The 17,168-nt window shown below is 36.0% G+C and overlaps 1 protein-coding gene across 3 annotated transcripts in view; it reads left to right on the top strand.

The window, feature by feature from the left end:
- The window catches only part of CECR2 (CECR2 histone acetyl-lysine reader), a 135,234-nt gene that overhangs the window by 99,967 nt on the left and 18,099 nt on the right, over nt 1–17,168 (top strand). For all 3 annotated transcript variants that reach the window (XM_074266815.1, XM_074266817.1, XM_074266818.1), the window contains exons 5-9: nt 91–195; nt 2,516–2,562; nt 3,443–3,612; nt 8,420–8,500; nt 14,020–14,173. In XM_074266815.1, the coding sequence (XP_074122916.1) occupies nt 91–195; nt 2,516–2,562; nt 3,443–3,612; nt 8,420–8,500; nt 14,020–14,173 (557 nt within the window). The remainder of the gene's footprint in view (nt 1–90; nt 196–2,515; nt 2,563–3,442; nt 3,613–8,419; nt 8,501–14,019; nt 14,174–17,168) is intronic.

Here is a 17,168-nt window from a genome sequence, read left to right on the forward strand (position 1 = left end):
TAAAGACAATCTTAGGACAAGAATACTGCCCTTACTTTTGAAACTCATACTTTTTTTTTTTTTCCCTTAATTTTTTTTTTTTTTAATCAGGGAAAATGGAGGACAGAAAAGTGTCCCAAGTGTACCTGGAAAAACAGGAAAAAGAAGAGGACGACCCCCAAAACGGAAGAAATTACAGGAGGAGGTTGCACTCAAGTAAGAATACTGTCATCTTAAAGTCATAAAATGGCAGTATTTTTAAGTTAGTGGTGCCCCTCATATTCACATGAAGATACCCCAACTGAAAGGAGTCGTGTATAGAGTCACACAGCCCAGTGACAGAGCCAAAATAATCACTTTGGTCTCCCCCTTTTTTGCCCAGTACCTTTATACAATATAATTCTTTCCAGTGCACATTGAAGTGGCAGAATTCAGAGTGTCAGCTTATCCTTTTCAATAGATTTCTTATCACATAATTGTTTGTGCTCACTGCAGTGCAGGAGATTCCCTACTCTTTGGGGACTTGGGAGAGTGGATTCCGGTTTACTTAACTCACGCACTAGTGAGGAAGTTCTAAATTAATCTCCCTCCCTAGGATAACTTTTTTTTAAGAATATAGTTTCATTTTTATTTAGTCAATTTAATTAACAAACATTTATGAAATGCTTGTTTTGTGCCTGGCACTGACTGAGACAAAAATCCAAAGATGGGGGACTTTGTCTCTGCAGGCAGAGGATCTGGACTTTAATCTCACCTCTGACCTAAATTCCCTGGATTGCCAGTTTCCTCATCTGTAAAATTGAGGTGCCAATAGACCTTGGCTACAGGAATAAACCCATCAACCTTACTTACTACCTTGGAGAAGTCCTAGGTCTAATATTCTCTCACAGATCAGGTTATACTTTTTCATTCATCAGGTGAAAGAGAGACCATCATTATCTACTTCCAGGATTCTGGCCGGTTTGACAAATTGAATTTTTTTTATGTGATTATCAAGTGAAAGATTTTGTAGATCACAAATTTTATTGATTCTCCGTAAATGGTTTGTTGAAGGTTAAGTGGGACCAGACTCTTGTTGGTTTAGAATTTGGTTTGGAGAGTATTTTTTCCAGATTCTAGGGCAAGGCTGGAAACTTGCCTTCCTTCTGATGCTATTAGCCCCTGGAGGCAATGTTCAGGCCCATTATCCAGGGTTTCCTGACTCTGGTAACTACTGGAGAACAAAGGGCCCTATGGCCTTCGGATTAAGTACCGAGGGAGTGGGGATTTCCTTTCTGAAGATTTTGTTTTCCCTATCTATCTCTGATAAAGTGTGAGTTCTCATTCCTGTCCCAGAATCAGAAATTAAAACCCTTTGTGTTCCACAGTTTCTGAGAGGTATGACAGGAGAACTTGTGCTTTGCACTGTTGCCCAGTGCTGTCACTTTGGACTCTGCAACCCTGTGGATCCCACGTCGGCTGTGGGATTTGTTTCTTGGGTCGCTATTTCTTTCTCTGGTGGATTAAGGCAAACGGGGGCCAAGGGAATTGCTCTGGGGGCCCCCACAGCTAGTGAAGATCTCCAGGTTTCATTTAAACGCAGGTCTTGATTTCAGGCCCAGCACTGTGCTCTATGGCGCCACCTAGCTGCTTCCCCACAGCTCCTAAGCTCCATGTATTCTGAAGTGCAGTTTCACAATCCTCATCTTCCCCCACATAGTGCATCAATTACGGGAGATCTTCTAAAAAAAGCTACTTTAGATTTAATGGGCCCATATTCCTTTCTTTACTTAGGGGAAAATAAGCATTATTAACTTTCCTTATTAGTATATATGTTATAATGATCATGTTTCCTTTCCATTCAATGAAATTTTATAATTATATAACATAAAAATTAATTTAAAACCTTATTAAAATTCCCTCACAGCCTTTTATTTTTCAACTACCAGAGTATATACCTTTTGGAGCAGAAAGCTTGATCTTTTTGATGCATAGTATTAACAAAAATTCTTACTTTTTGTCTTCAAAGAATAAGGTTTTAAAGTCAGATTCTCTCTTCCAGTCAGGGACAGGTGAGGCTAATTGCACACAATGCTTCATGGATTTACACCACCCTCTACTGGCAGATTCCTTCAGAACTTTAAATACCAAAGAGAAAGTTCTCTGGTATATTGTCAGGGTTAGTGTATGGCTTTGGAGTGCTGAGGGAAAAGGCCACATCCCAAATGATGCAGAATTCTCTAGTTTTATTTAAACTTGTGCCAGTCCACTTGTAACAAATTCCAGTTAATGATTTCCTAGGAAAGAAGGGAAATTCTACTCCCTGCTTTGTGATTGTCACCATATTCCCACCATTACACATCACCTGATGTCAACTTTTTTGTGTGTCAAGGAGTATAATTTTGTACACACAGCCTTAATATGGAATCCTATTAGGATGTTCAGTGCATATAAACCCCAGTCATTTGAGTAAGATCATCATATTATATTTCTACTGTAGGAATGTCCAGTGACTTAAATGAATATTCTTTGTTTCCCTGTTTTTTTTTTTTTTCAGTGAGAAACAAGAAGAAAACTCAACTTTAGCACCACAAACAAGAAATGGTAACTTTTTCTGGGGATTAGAATGGGAAAGGGGCATGTAATTTTATTTTAATGTTGTATCTCTGCTACTTTTCCATCCTTAATCTACACCACCTCCTTTCTGCACTCTGTGGTGAGCCAAACTGCCTTCTTACTGTTCCTAACACAGCACACTACATTTCCCTTCTCATCTTTTCCCGGCTTATCTGTGATGCCTAAAATGAATGCATTCTCTCCTCATCTCCAAGTCTTCAAATCTCGACTCAGCCAACCCTTTCTATACTAAGCCTTTCTAAATTCCCCCCAGTCCCTAGGGTTTCCTCCCAGAAAATAATAACACACACACACACACACACACACACACACCATTATCTCTTCTGATAGAATATAAATTCTTTGGGTCAGGGAATGTGAATTTTTTATTTGTCGTTTCCCCAGCCTGTAAGAACAGGAAAGAGTTAATCCCTGATTTTGATTGATTCAGAATCATATAGGTCTGTGCTTTCTGACTTTGGATAGAAGAAAAGAGATTATTAACTTGTGATATGGTAAAAGTGCATGAGAATCAAAACAATGAACTTGTATCAAGCCAGGGATTCCATATGATTAGGAAAATAGATGTGGATCACAATTTAAGCTGTTTCATAACCTAAATCTATTTATTTAAAAGTCAAGCTGTACTTTCTTTGAGCATAATCAGTCTTAGGTTTTATTATGTATGTCAGTATTCTCCCCACCACCTATTAAAGAGGAATAGTTTCAGAAACTGAATTCTTTTTCCTAATTTGCAGGAAAACTCAGTAGATGGGATGATTATTTATAATAAATGGTGAAGATAATACTTATACCAGCATAATGGTACTAAATCTAGTATAATAAAGCTAACCCATTTTGATTCTAGGGTCCCAAGGACCGGGGCATGGGACATGGTGGCTTTTGTGTCAAACAGAAGAAGAGTGGAAGCAGGTGACAGAGAGCTTCAGAGAGAGGACATCATTAAGAGAGCGCCAGCTGTACAAGCTCTTGAGTGAAGACTTCCTGCCAGAGATCTGTAATATGATTGCTCAGAAGGTAAATAAATACACTTGTGCCAAGGAAGGGCTAATTCTTTGAGGTGATTAAAAACTATATGCTTAAGGTGTTCCTTGATAAGAAAGAATATTTCTTGTTATCATAGGTTCAAATTGATCTTAATATCTTATTCAAATTGTTTTTTGTAGGAAAAAGAAAATTTGAAGAGTTATAGAATTAATCTGCAAGCATGTTTTATTCATCTTTGCCACAGTATCTCTAAGGAAGTGTAAACTTTGAATTTATCAGTATACGTTTTATTTGGTTTGGGATTATTGCTTTTTGGAGAGATTGTTGGCTTAAGTCTTTGAAAATGAAATAGGAGAAAATTCTCCAAAGAGGATTATTAAAAATAGCCTGAAACTAGCTTTAACACAGAAAGAAGTATAGTTATGAATGTGCTTCTTAATTGTATGCATGTCATTCAAAGGAAATAGTTGCCAGTAGAAATGATAGTGGTATATATAGCATTGAGTCAAGAAGCTATGAAGCTGTGTGGCAATCTAGGAATAAGGAAAAGGTGTATAGCAGAAAGTATTTTGGTAAGAATAATAAGAACGCAGAAAAAAAGTAATAATTGCTTCAAAGCAATTCTGGAGTAAGCCCTACCAGATAAACGGAAGTTCAGCTCCAAGTATATGTAGTCATACTGAAATACTCCCTCCTCTTCAGCCATCTCCATGGAGTTCATTTCAACCTTCAAAAAGTAGAGGAAGCAAAGATAGACTGCTATTTTAAATCAATAAAAATGCTTTTCTAGATGAGTAGAAACCATTTTGGGGGGAAATGACTGTGTTCCCTAAAAATTAGTGAGCCAAGAAAGAGAATGAATACTGGGCATAATCTGATACTTTCATATATTTGGGAGTATTGTTTCATATGTTTTTCGAAAGAAATTTACAAGTCTATGACCTAAGCATCTAAAAGTTTGGTTTGAGAAGAATTGGAGAGGGGGCAGCTAGGTGGTGCAGTGGATAGAGCACCAGCCTTGAATTCAGGTGGACCAGAGTTCAAATCTGATCTCAGACACTTAAGACTTCCTAGCTTGACCCTAGTATGACCCTGGGTAATCCCAGCCTCAGGGAAGGGGGGGGGGGAGAAGAATTGGAGAATCTCAAGAACAAAATTTTGACAATTTTGAATGATTCCAATCAACAAGGAAAGGAGATATTTGATAAGATGGATAGACTCACAAAGCAGTTCTGACCTAAGTTCAGAATGAAAGGGAAACCGTATAGATAGGTGATAGTAAAGCAAGATGTCAAGAATAAATCTGAGAGGCATAAACTTTAAAAAAGAAAAAGCAACATCAGCTGTTGATATTGTTGACCATTACTCATCAGGTTTCAAAAGTCTGTGCAAAAAAATGACATCTTTTGATATCTATTTCCATTCATAAGGCAAATCATAGCGGGTTGATCTTTTAAAAATCAGAGAATTTTTCTTTTTTTCCCCTATTTTTGCTTTTTAAAACAAAACAATAGCTTCTTATTTTCAAAATATATACAAATATAGTTTTTTACATTCACTCTTGCAAAACTTTGTATTCCAAATTTTTCTCCTTCCCTTCTTCCCACCACCTCCCTTAGATAGCAAGTAATCCAATATATGTTAAACATGTGCATTTCAGATAATTTAAAAAAGAATTTAGAAATGGTAACCACCACCCACATCATCATGTTAACCTTTTGTTAGATTAAGTGAAGTGTTGATTAAAGGGTTGCTGTAAATGTAATATATCTAGATTTCAGCTAGGCAATACATAAGTTTTGAATTATTTTTAACTTGAATAGTAGTATTCAAAGAAAATTTATTTATGGATAGATGCTTGATCAAATGAGTGGGAGGTGTATACTCTGAAGAAGCTAACTTTGAATAGGATATGAAAGAGATTTCCACAGTTTTAAAGCATAGTCAAGAGGACATGTCCTACGATGGGGAAAAGTAGCCACAAAGGGTGGAAGATACAGAAAGGCAAATTTCTGCTCTTATATAAACAATATTTGGAGTTGTTTGAAAATAAAGATACTGATTTCAGATTCCTTTTTAAACAAACAATGCCATCAGCACTGTGATTTGATTCCTATTTTTCTAAAGGAACAAAGGTACATATTAAAGGTTTATACTCTGCTCAGAGAGAAGCAGTATGACATTTGTAGGTAGAGACCTACCTCTGACACAGTCATTGTGTGACCTCTCACCACCTAGGCCAACCCCAAAGCTCTAGGCCTGGACCAAGGGAATTCTCTCACCAGGATGTCCCTGATCAGAATCCTGCGGCTTGGCTCTTTAAATATGGTATCAGGATTTACAGATGCAAATCACCATAAAATGACCTTTCTGTAATTTTGTATATTCTATCTGAAAAGGTACACTTTGTGCAGTCTGTACAGTCTCTCCATAGAACCATGAGCCTAGTCTTCTGTGAAAAGAAGCTGTGATCTGCATGTATTTGTGTCCCTTCCAAGCGAGCCCTCCTAGAGGCTGCCTCCCTCCCTTCTGGCAGGCCTCTGAGCTTTGGCTCCCTATGGGCAGTATCCATTTCATGCACTGTGGTCAGCTGTCCACCTGTGGGCTCATCTCTTTAATGCCAGTTTTTGCCCAGGCCTCTTCTTTGCATGTTGACTTGCACTTTCCCTTTTTCAGTAATTGTGGCAGGCTATTCTTTGCAAGCTGTAGAGAACCACCACAAGAATATATTTTAATGATGATTTTTGTTCTAGGGAGAAGCTTGCAGGCACTGTATAATTTCCTAAATGTTTTCTGCCCCCTTTTCTTTCTGTTTATCAGCAACATCTGTCCAAAATGTAGTTATTGATGATTAGTCCTTTAGGCTTTCCATCTAACCATCCATCACAGCCTGGACAGTAAATATTATTCCATCCACTTGTTTTTTTTGTGGGATGGTTAGAGTAGGCATTCTTGGTTTGATTTTCTATCTCATTTAAGAGGCCCTGTACAAGGTTTGCTGCAGGCAGCATAATGTTATTCACAAACAGAAGCATCTAGAGGGCTTTGCCATCCATGGGGAATCCCTTTTGCATTTCAGCTCTGTACTGGATATTCTCTATGACAAACAACCATTTTTAAGATGTCTCCCTGTATTCTTTTCCTTGCTTAATGTTAGCAGAATTTAAGAACCATATGTAAATTTTTAGTAGGACCACAAGTACCAAACCACATATAATTACATCCTTTCTGACAAAGTGTCTTTCTGATTCCCCATTATAACATGAAAAAGGCTATACCAATGGACTGCAAGCTTTGGCAGGTACTCTTAAGCCTAATAAATTCAGGTTTAGAGTGTGGAGTGGACCTACTAGTTGGCTGCCAGGGACCACCTGACCTAAGATTGGAAAGTCTTAACCACAGAGGATTAAATTTAGGCCTTAGAAAGTCTCAAAGATCATTTCTTCAGTTACAGAGAAGCTGCTGCCATCTCTGTAGAACATGGCCCATAGCAACAAAAATTCTCTTGACTCATGAGTCCTTCAGCAATTCAGGAGGTAATGGATTGCCTTTAGAACCTCGCAGAAGGGTTTCTTTGGGGAGGGTTTTCAAAGGTGCCTTAGATGAATAATTGATAAGAAATGGATCTGGCAGTTTCTGTTTTGCTGACTTCTTACTACATAGATAATAGAGAGACTAGCATCTCTCTAAAGGCATTAGAACGGGAAAGTAATATGGGCCATTTATCAAATGCAAGCAGTTTTGCTTGGCTTTTGTGGGAATATACTTTGTAGGAATATGTGGAGAAGAATCTTTTGTCAAAAAGCACATGTATTTAAAAAAAGAAAGAAAGCAAACAGTGAAAGAACGAGAATGAAAACATTAGAAGGACCTTCTGGAGATGCCATTTAGCCATTTCCTCTTCTCACCCAGTAATGCAAGTCATATCTGCTTTTAATTGGCCGTTTTAAAAGATTGAATAATAGGAGTGAATAAAGTAATGTTAATGTTTTGAGCAAGATGAATACATTTGATTATTCCAAAAGAGGAGTTCTAGCCAATTAACTAAACTTGGAATAGCTAGATTGTAATCACTAGGTCTAGTCCCTACTCCATTCTGTTGCTCCTTGCCTTACCCTCTCTGATGCTCCCTGTGTTTTTGTGCTAATAGAACCCAACAGTTTAAAATAGAAATTGTGTTAGCAGGGCCTTGAGTAGATCTATTTGGGAGCCAAGTTAATGGTAGGATGCCCTAAAGAAAGCTTTGATAGTATATTCAGAAGCATAGAATTAATTTCTGTCTGAAATTTATGTACCCAATAATATAAATTTAGCTTCATTTCAACTAATAAGCCCCAGAATATTTAGGCTAAAATTGCAATAGTACTCAAAACTGCCCTTTTTATGGGTGATATCTCAACCTTTCCCCATTGCTTCCATCTGCTTCCAAGCTTTGGGTGTCTGCTCTCTCGTCTTGCTAATGGTTCCACAAGGGAATTACCTAATTCTATGTTTCCCAACTGTTCTTAATTCCCCAATTTCAGAGCCACTCCCTTCATCTTGATACATCCTGGTTTTTGCTTCTGCCTATTTTTAAATAAAGCAAAGCATGAGATTAAATAGTTTTAACAGTTCCTTCAATAGTAATTCCTATTAAGTGATAGGTAACTGTTTTTTTAGACATCAGTGGTCTCGAGTTGTGCTCAATGATCCAGTCATTGTGACTTTTACCTTACTTCTCTGAGAAGACCAAAGTGGTTGTCAAGGGTACCTTAAAGGTACTCAGTAGTACTAATCACAAGGATTTCCTTGATCTTTTTATTTTTTACTTTTTTTTCTTCTTTACTTTTAATTTTAGGAAAAGCGTCTACGGACAGAGGCAGAATTACATTCTAGATGTATGTCTGATCACCAGCCCATCAAATCCCTTAAGCACGAGGTGAGTGTGAACAATTAAGAGATAATGGAGTTATCCAGATTAAAGTTTACTTTTCATAAGATATTCTAAATTTGAATTCTGTGTTTGCTCTCTCAAACTACTTATAGTCTTTTAATTTGTTACTTCATCTACATCTTGTCTTCTCTGTATCCTTGCTCCAGTCTCCACCTTATCACTCAGGTTGTTAAAGCCTAATAAATTCTCTACTATTTACCAGGAGCACTTCTCTTTTTGAACAACATCCAGTACTGTGTTCAATACTACATTCTATGCATTTTTCCCCTTTTGACTCGCCCATCTCTGGATTCAGCCCCTGTTCTTTCCTGGTTTGCTAAGAAGTTTTCCTTCTTAATTGTTTACTTCTCTACTGTTCTTAAATTGAATTGATTTAGGCCAACTGAATGTGTATATTCTCCATATTTTGTTTAATCATTTATTTGTTTTTAATCTTATTAAATGCTTTCACTGGATATTTGCTAAGTGGAAGCAATAGGAAAAAATCCAGGTCCAGGAAAGGAGTTTTAATCCAATCTTTCTTCCAGTAGCAAGTTAATTAAAATCTTATTGCTGCATTTCTATTTTGGTCTTTGAGACAAAAATTGGAATGATGATTATAGAGATGTTATGTTAACTAAAGCACAATGATTACTTGTGATTTCCCTAAGTGTCACTTTTCTTATCTGTAGAATTTGGTATCTGGTTGAGACAAACCAGTATCCCTTTTAGCTTTTGGATTCTAGAATACTGTAAACAAACTTGTTTTTCACCTTAATGGAGACTTGATTTGTTTTTTGTTGTTTTTGTTTTAACTGCTTGTGAAAATAAGAACTTTTTTTTACTATTCTCCGGTAATTGAGAAAAGCAATCATACTCAGGATTGGCAATTCTGTAAGGAATTCATATCCATGTTGCATGTCTCTTATTCCCTCTGGTAGATTTTAATTATAGAATGACCTTTACCAAGTGGGATCTAGCTTTTCTTCTTGCTAAGTTTTCCTCCTTGGGATCATATCCCATGTCTTTCACTACAACTTATGTAGTGAGCACCCACTTAAAACTAAGGCCTTTTCTCTTCATTTGATTCAATCTTTGTTGGAATCCTCAGGGCAACAATTTATTGTTAAATTGGATAGCCAGGTTCTTGTCCCATATGGTCTAGTCTCATGTGGTAGAGGTGAATGCATTATTACTTTAAAGAAAGTTTTTAACATTTAGATCTGTACAAGGTACCGAGTGAAGAAAGTGTAGCTGGTCAAGAATATACATATTGTCTTCAATAACATAGAAAATAAACCCTGAGAAATCTCAAAACCCCGGTCAAATATAATGGTAATTCCTAGAATTCCTTTCCTTCCATTTCTACCAACCACTCTGCTTTTTGTTTATCAGTATATTTTTCAAGGAATTGTTTTGGATGTTTTGAAATAATTTGTGGCATCAAAACAGTGAGCCAGTATTAATTTTTTAAAAAAGTTTTATAAACCTAAAGTATTTGGAAAAATTTTAAATGTAAATGTTTTCCATCTATGTGTGAATATAATTTTGTATAATAGTCCACAAGTAAAAGAAGTCCTTTTGTTAGGTCTTTTCTGCTTCTTTTTGAGTTAGTTTTCTTTGTCTTTGGCTTTTAAACAGTTTTTGTCAATGTGTAAATAGTTCTTCATATCCTATTTAGCTTTATAAATTTCCTTGAATATCATTATTATTTTGCAATTTTTTTTTCTTCTCTGACATTAATGATGTTTTCAAAATGTTCTGTATACATCTCTCATTTGATCCTCCCAACAATACTTGTGATGATGATTTTTTTAGTTTTAGATTAGAGTCACTTGGATGAAAATTTGAAGAGCCAGAAATTACTGAGAAAATTTCTTATGGGGAAGAGAAATGACATTTTGAGGCTATGTTTTAGTTGTTGAAAATTGTTCATGTAGAGCTTAAGAGTAGGCTTTTTAATCCTGCACTGGTCACCCAGGAGGTCCAATTCTACTGCTTCAAGGCCTCTCTTAATTGCCACTTCTGGGGAAGATAGCTGCGGTGTGAATCCTCCTAGGATTCTGGGATCCTCAATGAAGACTGTTAGTTCAGAAGACTCTGGATATTTCTGTTGCCAAGGAGTTAGACATGGCAGCTTGGTCTCTGGTGGGTTGGCAGAAAGTAGAAAGGGCCAAATAGGGTCTGATGGCAGGAGATGGAAGAAAGGAAGCTCTGATTAAATCAGAGATTCTTCTTCAGTCCTGGAGGGGATTTCAGACAGGTGGTTTAGATTAGATCCTCATTAAAATCCTTATTGGTAGCAGCACTTTTGTTTAAAAAAAAAAAAAAAAAAAAAAAAAAAAAGAGGAGGCTGAAGACATGATCAACAAAAAAGGTGACATGGAGAAAATGAGCTGATTAGAGAGAGACAGAAGGTCCTAAACTAAGTAAGGTTAAGCAACTGTTTATTAGGTTCCTACTCTATGCAGGGCAATATGTTGGGTGGTCAAGATTTGAAAAGCTCCTTGCCCTCAAGAGTTTACATTCTACTGAGAGATCCAATATTTTCACAGAAAAAATAAATGGACATACATTTGAAGGGAAAAGAATACTAAAAACTAGGACATCCAGATAAGGATTCTTGTATAGTCTGAACCTGAAGTAGGAAAAAAGCAAAGGAAAGAATGAAATGCATTTCAGGAATAGGGGCCATCCAGTACAAACTCAGGAAAGAAGAGAAAGAAATGGCAAGTGAGCTCATTTGACTTGGTCCCTAGTGAGCAAGAAAAGGAATAATGCAAAATAAATCTGGAAGGAGGGGTGAAAACCTGGCTGTAAATACCAGTTGGGGAGTTTGTATTTTCTTCTATTGTTTATGAAGGAGCTAGTGAGCATTTTTGCTTAGAGCATGATGTCAGATCTCTGCTTTAGAAAGATTATTTTTGCAGCAGTAGTGATGTATTTTGGTTTAAAAAGAGGGAAATTTCTCTATTTTTTAAAAGATCAGCTTAGATATGATAAAGGCTTCAGGGACTATAGGCATTATGGAGTAATACATGCTACCCCGGTATATGGTCATATAACATCTCTATACAAACAAATATTTACCGATAATTGTAATTTTGTGACCCCGTAGAGGCTCACAACCTTAGTTTAAGAAGCTTTGAACTAGAGTGGTGAATGTATATTCAGGAAGACCTGGTTTTGAGCACTGCCTCTGACATATAAACTTTGTGTCACCTGCTCTGCACCTCCTTTTCCTGATCTGTAAAGTGAGAGGTTTGGCTTAGTGGTCTTTTCTAGCTCTAGAGTAGGGATCCTATAACTTCAGCTAAAAATGATCTCAAAATTTTCATCTCTTGATTCTGTCTTTGCTCTCCCTGCTATGTTCCTTCTTTATATTTTAGAATTTAGAGGTAGATGCCACCTTAAAAATTACCTAATTTACACATTCTTTAGCATTTCCCAGCTTATGGATCCCCTCCTCAAAATAATCATTTTAAATGGATAAAATAACATGTGGAGAATTATAAAGGAAACTACATTGAATTATAGTTTTCAAAATATTTATTAAAACAATTCACTGGCCCACTGTTAAAAACCTCTGATCAGTCCAGAAGGAAATGACTTGTGGAAGATCATAGAGATAATACAGGAATTGGATTTGCTGCCTTTGACCCCTTAGAGGCATGATTGGTAGCCACATAGCACTTGGAAGGCCTTAGGAAGCCATTTACCCTCGAAGCTCTTGAGGCACTTCTCCAAGGCTATCGGCTACAGAGAAAATGCCTTCCTGCACTGGTACAGTGAATTTTCTCATCTAAAAGTATTTTTTCTCCATGAAATCACAAACTATAACCTCTGGCTTTCAGTGACTCTATTACATCTTATCATCTCCTATGAGTCTTTTAAGTTTCCATAGAGCAAAGAATCTCATCCTTGTATCTACAGTTGGATTTAGCAAGTTTTACTTAATGTTTGTAAGTAGGAGAGGACCATTTGAGTATTGGTTTAGAAACACTGTGCTGGGGTGAATAAGAAAAGGTAGTTAGTTATATTGGGGCAGCTAGAGGGCACAATGGATGGAGCACTGGCCCTGAAGTCAGGAGAGCCTGAGTTAAAATCTCATCTCAGACACTTAATTCTTCCTAGCTGTGTGACCCTGGGCAAGTCATTTAACCCAATTGCCTCAGCCAAATAAAAGAAGGTATTGTACGCTAGCCATTGAGGCATGAGTTCAGGCAGAGTATCAGTGGTAAAATTAAGAGGTTTACCCTTCCTCAAAGCAGTCAGGACATAGAGGTATGGGGACCAGATCCAGGAATAGGTGTGGAGGCTTCCCTTCCCTGAAGAATCTTTGAAGGTCTGGATCAGTCTTATCCATGGGTTGAGATATAGTGGAAAAGGCCCAGAGCAGGGTGACGTAGGTTCCTCTTGGATAAATGGACATGGGACAGTGTTAGTTGAAATAAAAGGCCTAGAAATTCAAGAACGTTGGAAGAAAAAGTTGGGAATGAATCTTGGCTCTCTCACAAATCAAGCCTGAGTAAATATATGTTAGCATATATCCAAATCTGATAGGAGCAAAGTAGCTGCAGAGACAATTTTTTTGTTTAGCATTTTTCTTTTCTCTTTCTGATTATTTTCAAAAAGCTAACTGAACATTTCTTTCTCCGATGATTATAGGTACAAATTACTGCTATTATCAGGATTATGCCAGTGTTTTGCTTTTATTTTTTAGGTCATCTCTAGTTTTACCCTTACCTTCATTTCTAATATGTCCTTTTCTCCTACATGCCCCAATCATCACTTTTACCAGAGAATAAAAAATAAGAAGGAAAACAAAACTTAATGAACACATCAACTGAAATTTGACAGTATATTCCAACTTCCTCTCCATAGGCCCCCAACTCTTTAGGAAAGGGAGAGAGGTAACATTTTGTCATCTTTGCTTAGGCATCAGAGTTGGTCATTATCATTTCCCTCCGTAATTATTCATAAAAGAAGAGAAAACACAACAGCAGCTGCTTTGGAAAATCCCTATGCACTTGTGTACTCTTGTTTTCCCACTTTTCCTCCATCTTTTGAACCTAGAAATTCTACGCAGAAATTACAGTAAAAAAAAGGTTCATTCTAGGTCGCAGAGATTAATGAAAGGAAGTTTGTGCTTTCTTGGGTGACTGAACCATCCACCCAGCCATTTTTTCCCCCACAGGGCTACATACTTGCCTTAAAATATCAGAACTTAAAGCTTTTCTTATCTTAGCATTTTCTGTGTTCATATTCCATCACAAATTCCATGATTCTTTAATTCTTTTCTCAGGTGTGATTCATTAATTCATTTCCTAATGTCTTAATTTGCCTCTTGTTCATAATTTTATTTAGACTTACTTGGTTTTAAATTGGTACACAAATAATAATGACTTAAAGCATATATTTACACTTAGTTCTCCAACTGTGTATGTTGCCATCCCTTAAATGCATCAGCTAATACAGTGTTCTTCCTGCATGATAAGATTTTACACTTGTCTGGTTTCTCCCAGGAGACCCCAGTGCTCAGCAGAATAGAGAAGCAGAGGCGCAAGGAGGAGGACGAGGAACGCCAAATCCTTTTAGCCGTGCAAAAGAAAGAACAAGAACAGATGCTCAAGGAGGAGAGGAAACGGGAATTGGAAGAAAAGGTCAAAGCGGTAGAAGGTAGATTTGCTTCCTATATGAATAAGAATAAATTTAACACAAGACATGGCTAATCTCCTCTGTGTTACCAGACGTATGTGTACATGTGAAACCTTGCCTTGCCCCCTGATCTTTTCGGTGCTTTTCTTCCTCCATGATTATTCTCTTGGTTCTCGCATCTGGCTAGTGTCCTCCTTATACAAGTCCTTTCCCAAGCAGACCGGTCTCTCACTTTCCTTTTCATAATATGCTGCATCCCACTTTATCTGTGTTGCTTGGATATAGCTTGAGGAGCTATGCAATTACACAATAATGTGGTGAGAAAATGACCATTTTTATGACATTTATTTGAGAGGGAATGTGTGTAACATGTCAGCTAAGACACTTACAGTCAGGAAAATCTTGGTTCAGAATTCATAGGCAAACAACTTCTCTATTTCTTGGGTAACTTTTTAAAACTGTAAGTTACAGGCTGGAGGCTGATCTACATTGAATTTTGAAATGATTGAATATATTCTCTTCCTTTTTTTTCTCTCTAGTTCAGCTGTAAAGTGCAGGGATATCTTTCTGGCCTATCCTAGCATTCTTGATTGAATAAAATAATGGTCTCTGACTTTTTTGTGTGTGCATTCTTTTTATTAGTTTTTTTTTTTTAATGAACTTTTACCCCAAATAGGTATTTTTAAATTGTGTAGAAAACACAAACAAGGATGAGATAGAGGTCAAATAAACATTACCTAATACTCATTTTATTGATAGAAAAAAATCTTTATGTTTTTAATAAAAATGTTATTTTGGAGAGAAGATTTTGGTTTAACATTTTGACATGTGTATTTGAAGGTCCAATTCTCTTAAGTTCAATTTTTTTTCTGATGCAGTTTTAATGTCTATTAGAGCTGGAAAGATATCTCACAAAGATACCTAGATGATCTATATGGAAAGAAGTACATTAATGGCTGAACATAGCAAATTATGATCAGTTTCACCAAATTTTTTTTAAGTTGATAAAAGTCTTTATATTTAAAAATAAAGCATGTTAGGAAGATTGAATGAGCAACCAACATATAGAACATTGATACATAGCAATCATTTAATGCTCCCAATCTAGTTCTACCAATTATGCCAAGATTTTTATTTTAATGGATCTTTACTGGGTACCAGTCATCCTGTTCCTGTAAATCAAAATACATTGCATTATATTTTTAAACAATGAATTTAGAGCATTGAATTTCTTTGCTTAGATGATTTTAATTAAATGGGATAGAAAATTCTGTTTTCAAGTTTTTTAGCACACAGACAGAAGAGCTTCATAAGTAACAGACTTAATAAATGGTAACAAGCTTAATTTTTAAATGAATTGCTTTTCATTACTTCATTTTATCATTAATTAATGTCCCATGATATAATTCTATACACTAAAGATGAAGTTCATTATTATTTTTTAAATTAAAGCTTTTTATATTTCAAAACATGTACATGGATAATTCTGCAACATTAACTCTTGCAAAACTTTGTGTTCCAGTTCTCTCCCTCCCCCCCAGATGGCAAGTAGTCCAATATATGTTAAACATGGAAGAGCTATATGTTAAATCCAAATATATGCATACATATTTATACAATTACTTTGCTGTACAAGAAAAATTAAAATCAGAAAGAAAATAAAATGCTAGCAAACAAGAAGAATGAAAATGCTATATTGTGAACCATACTCAGTTCCCACAGTCCTTTCTCTGTGTGTAGATGGCTCTCTTCACCACAAGATCATTGGAACTGGTCTGAATCATCTCATTTTTAAGAGAGCCATCTCCATCAAAAGTGATCATCACATAATTTTGTTGTTGCCATATATAATGATCTCCTGGCTTTGCTCATTTCACTTGGCATCAGTTCACGTAAGTCTCTTTAGGCCTCTCTGAAATCTTCCTGTTGCTTATTAAAACAATAATATTACATAGCATTCATAAGAGGTTCATGATTAATAATAGTAGATGTAAATTCATATTTTTAAAAATCTTCTTGATAAATGTAATCTTTTTAGCCCAACTTGTCAGATTTGATTAGATTATTATTATTTATACCTCATTAAATAACCCTTAAGTTTTGAACTAAGGAAAGAAGTGATACTTCTATTTTCCTATGATTAAGTAAATCACTTGTCTGCTTTGTGAGCATTAGTTTCATTTAAACTAGATCTCATTCATAAATCCACTTAACTTGGCATATGTAAACCGCAACAAGTTTACTTATGATAAAACATTTTAAAATTTAAAATTGGATTTTCAAATCAACATATTAAAATGTTAAATCAAGTTTTTTTTCCCCAAAAGAGAAGCATATTCAATCACACTGCATTTTCATAAGAGCAAAGAATTTCTTTCCTCCACCACAAAAATAATTAATTCTTTTGTTTTATGAGCATTTACTTTACCAAAATGAACAAGTAGATAAGGATGTCATTATCAACCTCTTCCATGTTGTGTCACTTCTACAGTCCCTCAGGGTCTCTTTCATCCTATATGTGATATAAGACCTATTTGAACTGAATGCACTCAACTATATGCCTCCCCAAATGAGATTGCCACGTATCATTCCATTTATGTGCACACATGTACACGCACATATTGATAAAAGTTTGATTTCTTTCTTATTTTTCTTATTTGGAGAACACAACACAAAAAGTATTCTAAATCCAAATTATATAATTGAATATGTCTTAAACACCACGATAGTGACTGTGCTTATTCTGTCAGTTTTTTCAGAACATGTTGATAAGCTTTCATTATAGTTTCATTTCCCCCCATCACCAATTAAGTAGCTAGCTGTTCTGTGTCTGTGTATTCCACAAAGAAAGAGTTTGGAGGTGGGGGAGGATTTTAAATTTTAAGTTAAATCAACTACCTATTGTTAACAGAATTACCTTTTTAAGTTTTAACAACTATTTTATTGATTGACAATTGCCAGAAGGGAAGTTACCTTGACTGGCTTGGGCGAGGGGGTTATACAAGTTGTCATGTAT

The sequence above is a fragment of the Sminthopsis crassicaudata genome, chromosome 5, assembly GCF_048593235.1.
Source record: "Sminthopsis crassicaudata isolate SCR6 chromosome 5, ASM4859323v1, whole genome shotgun sequence".
Classification (NCBI taxonomy): Eukaryota; Metazoa; Chordata; class Mammalia; order Dasyuromorphia; family Dasyuridae; genus Sminthopsis; species Sminthopsis crassicaudata.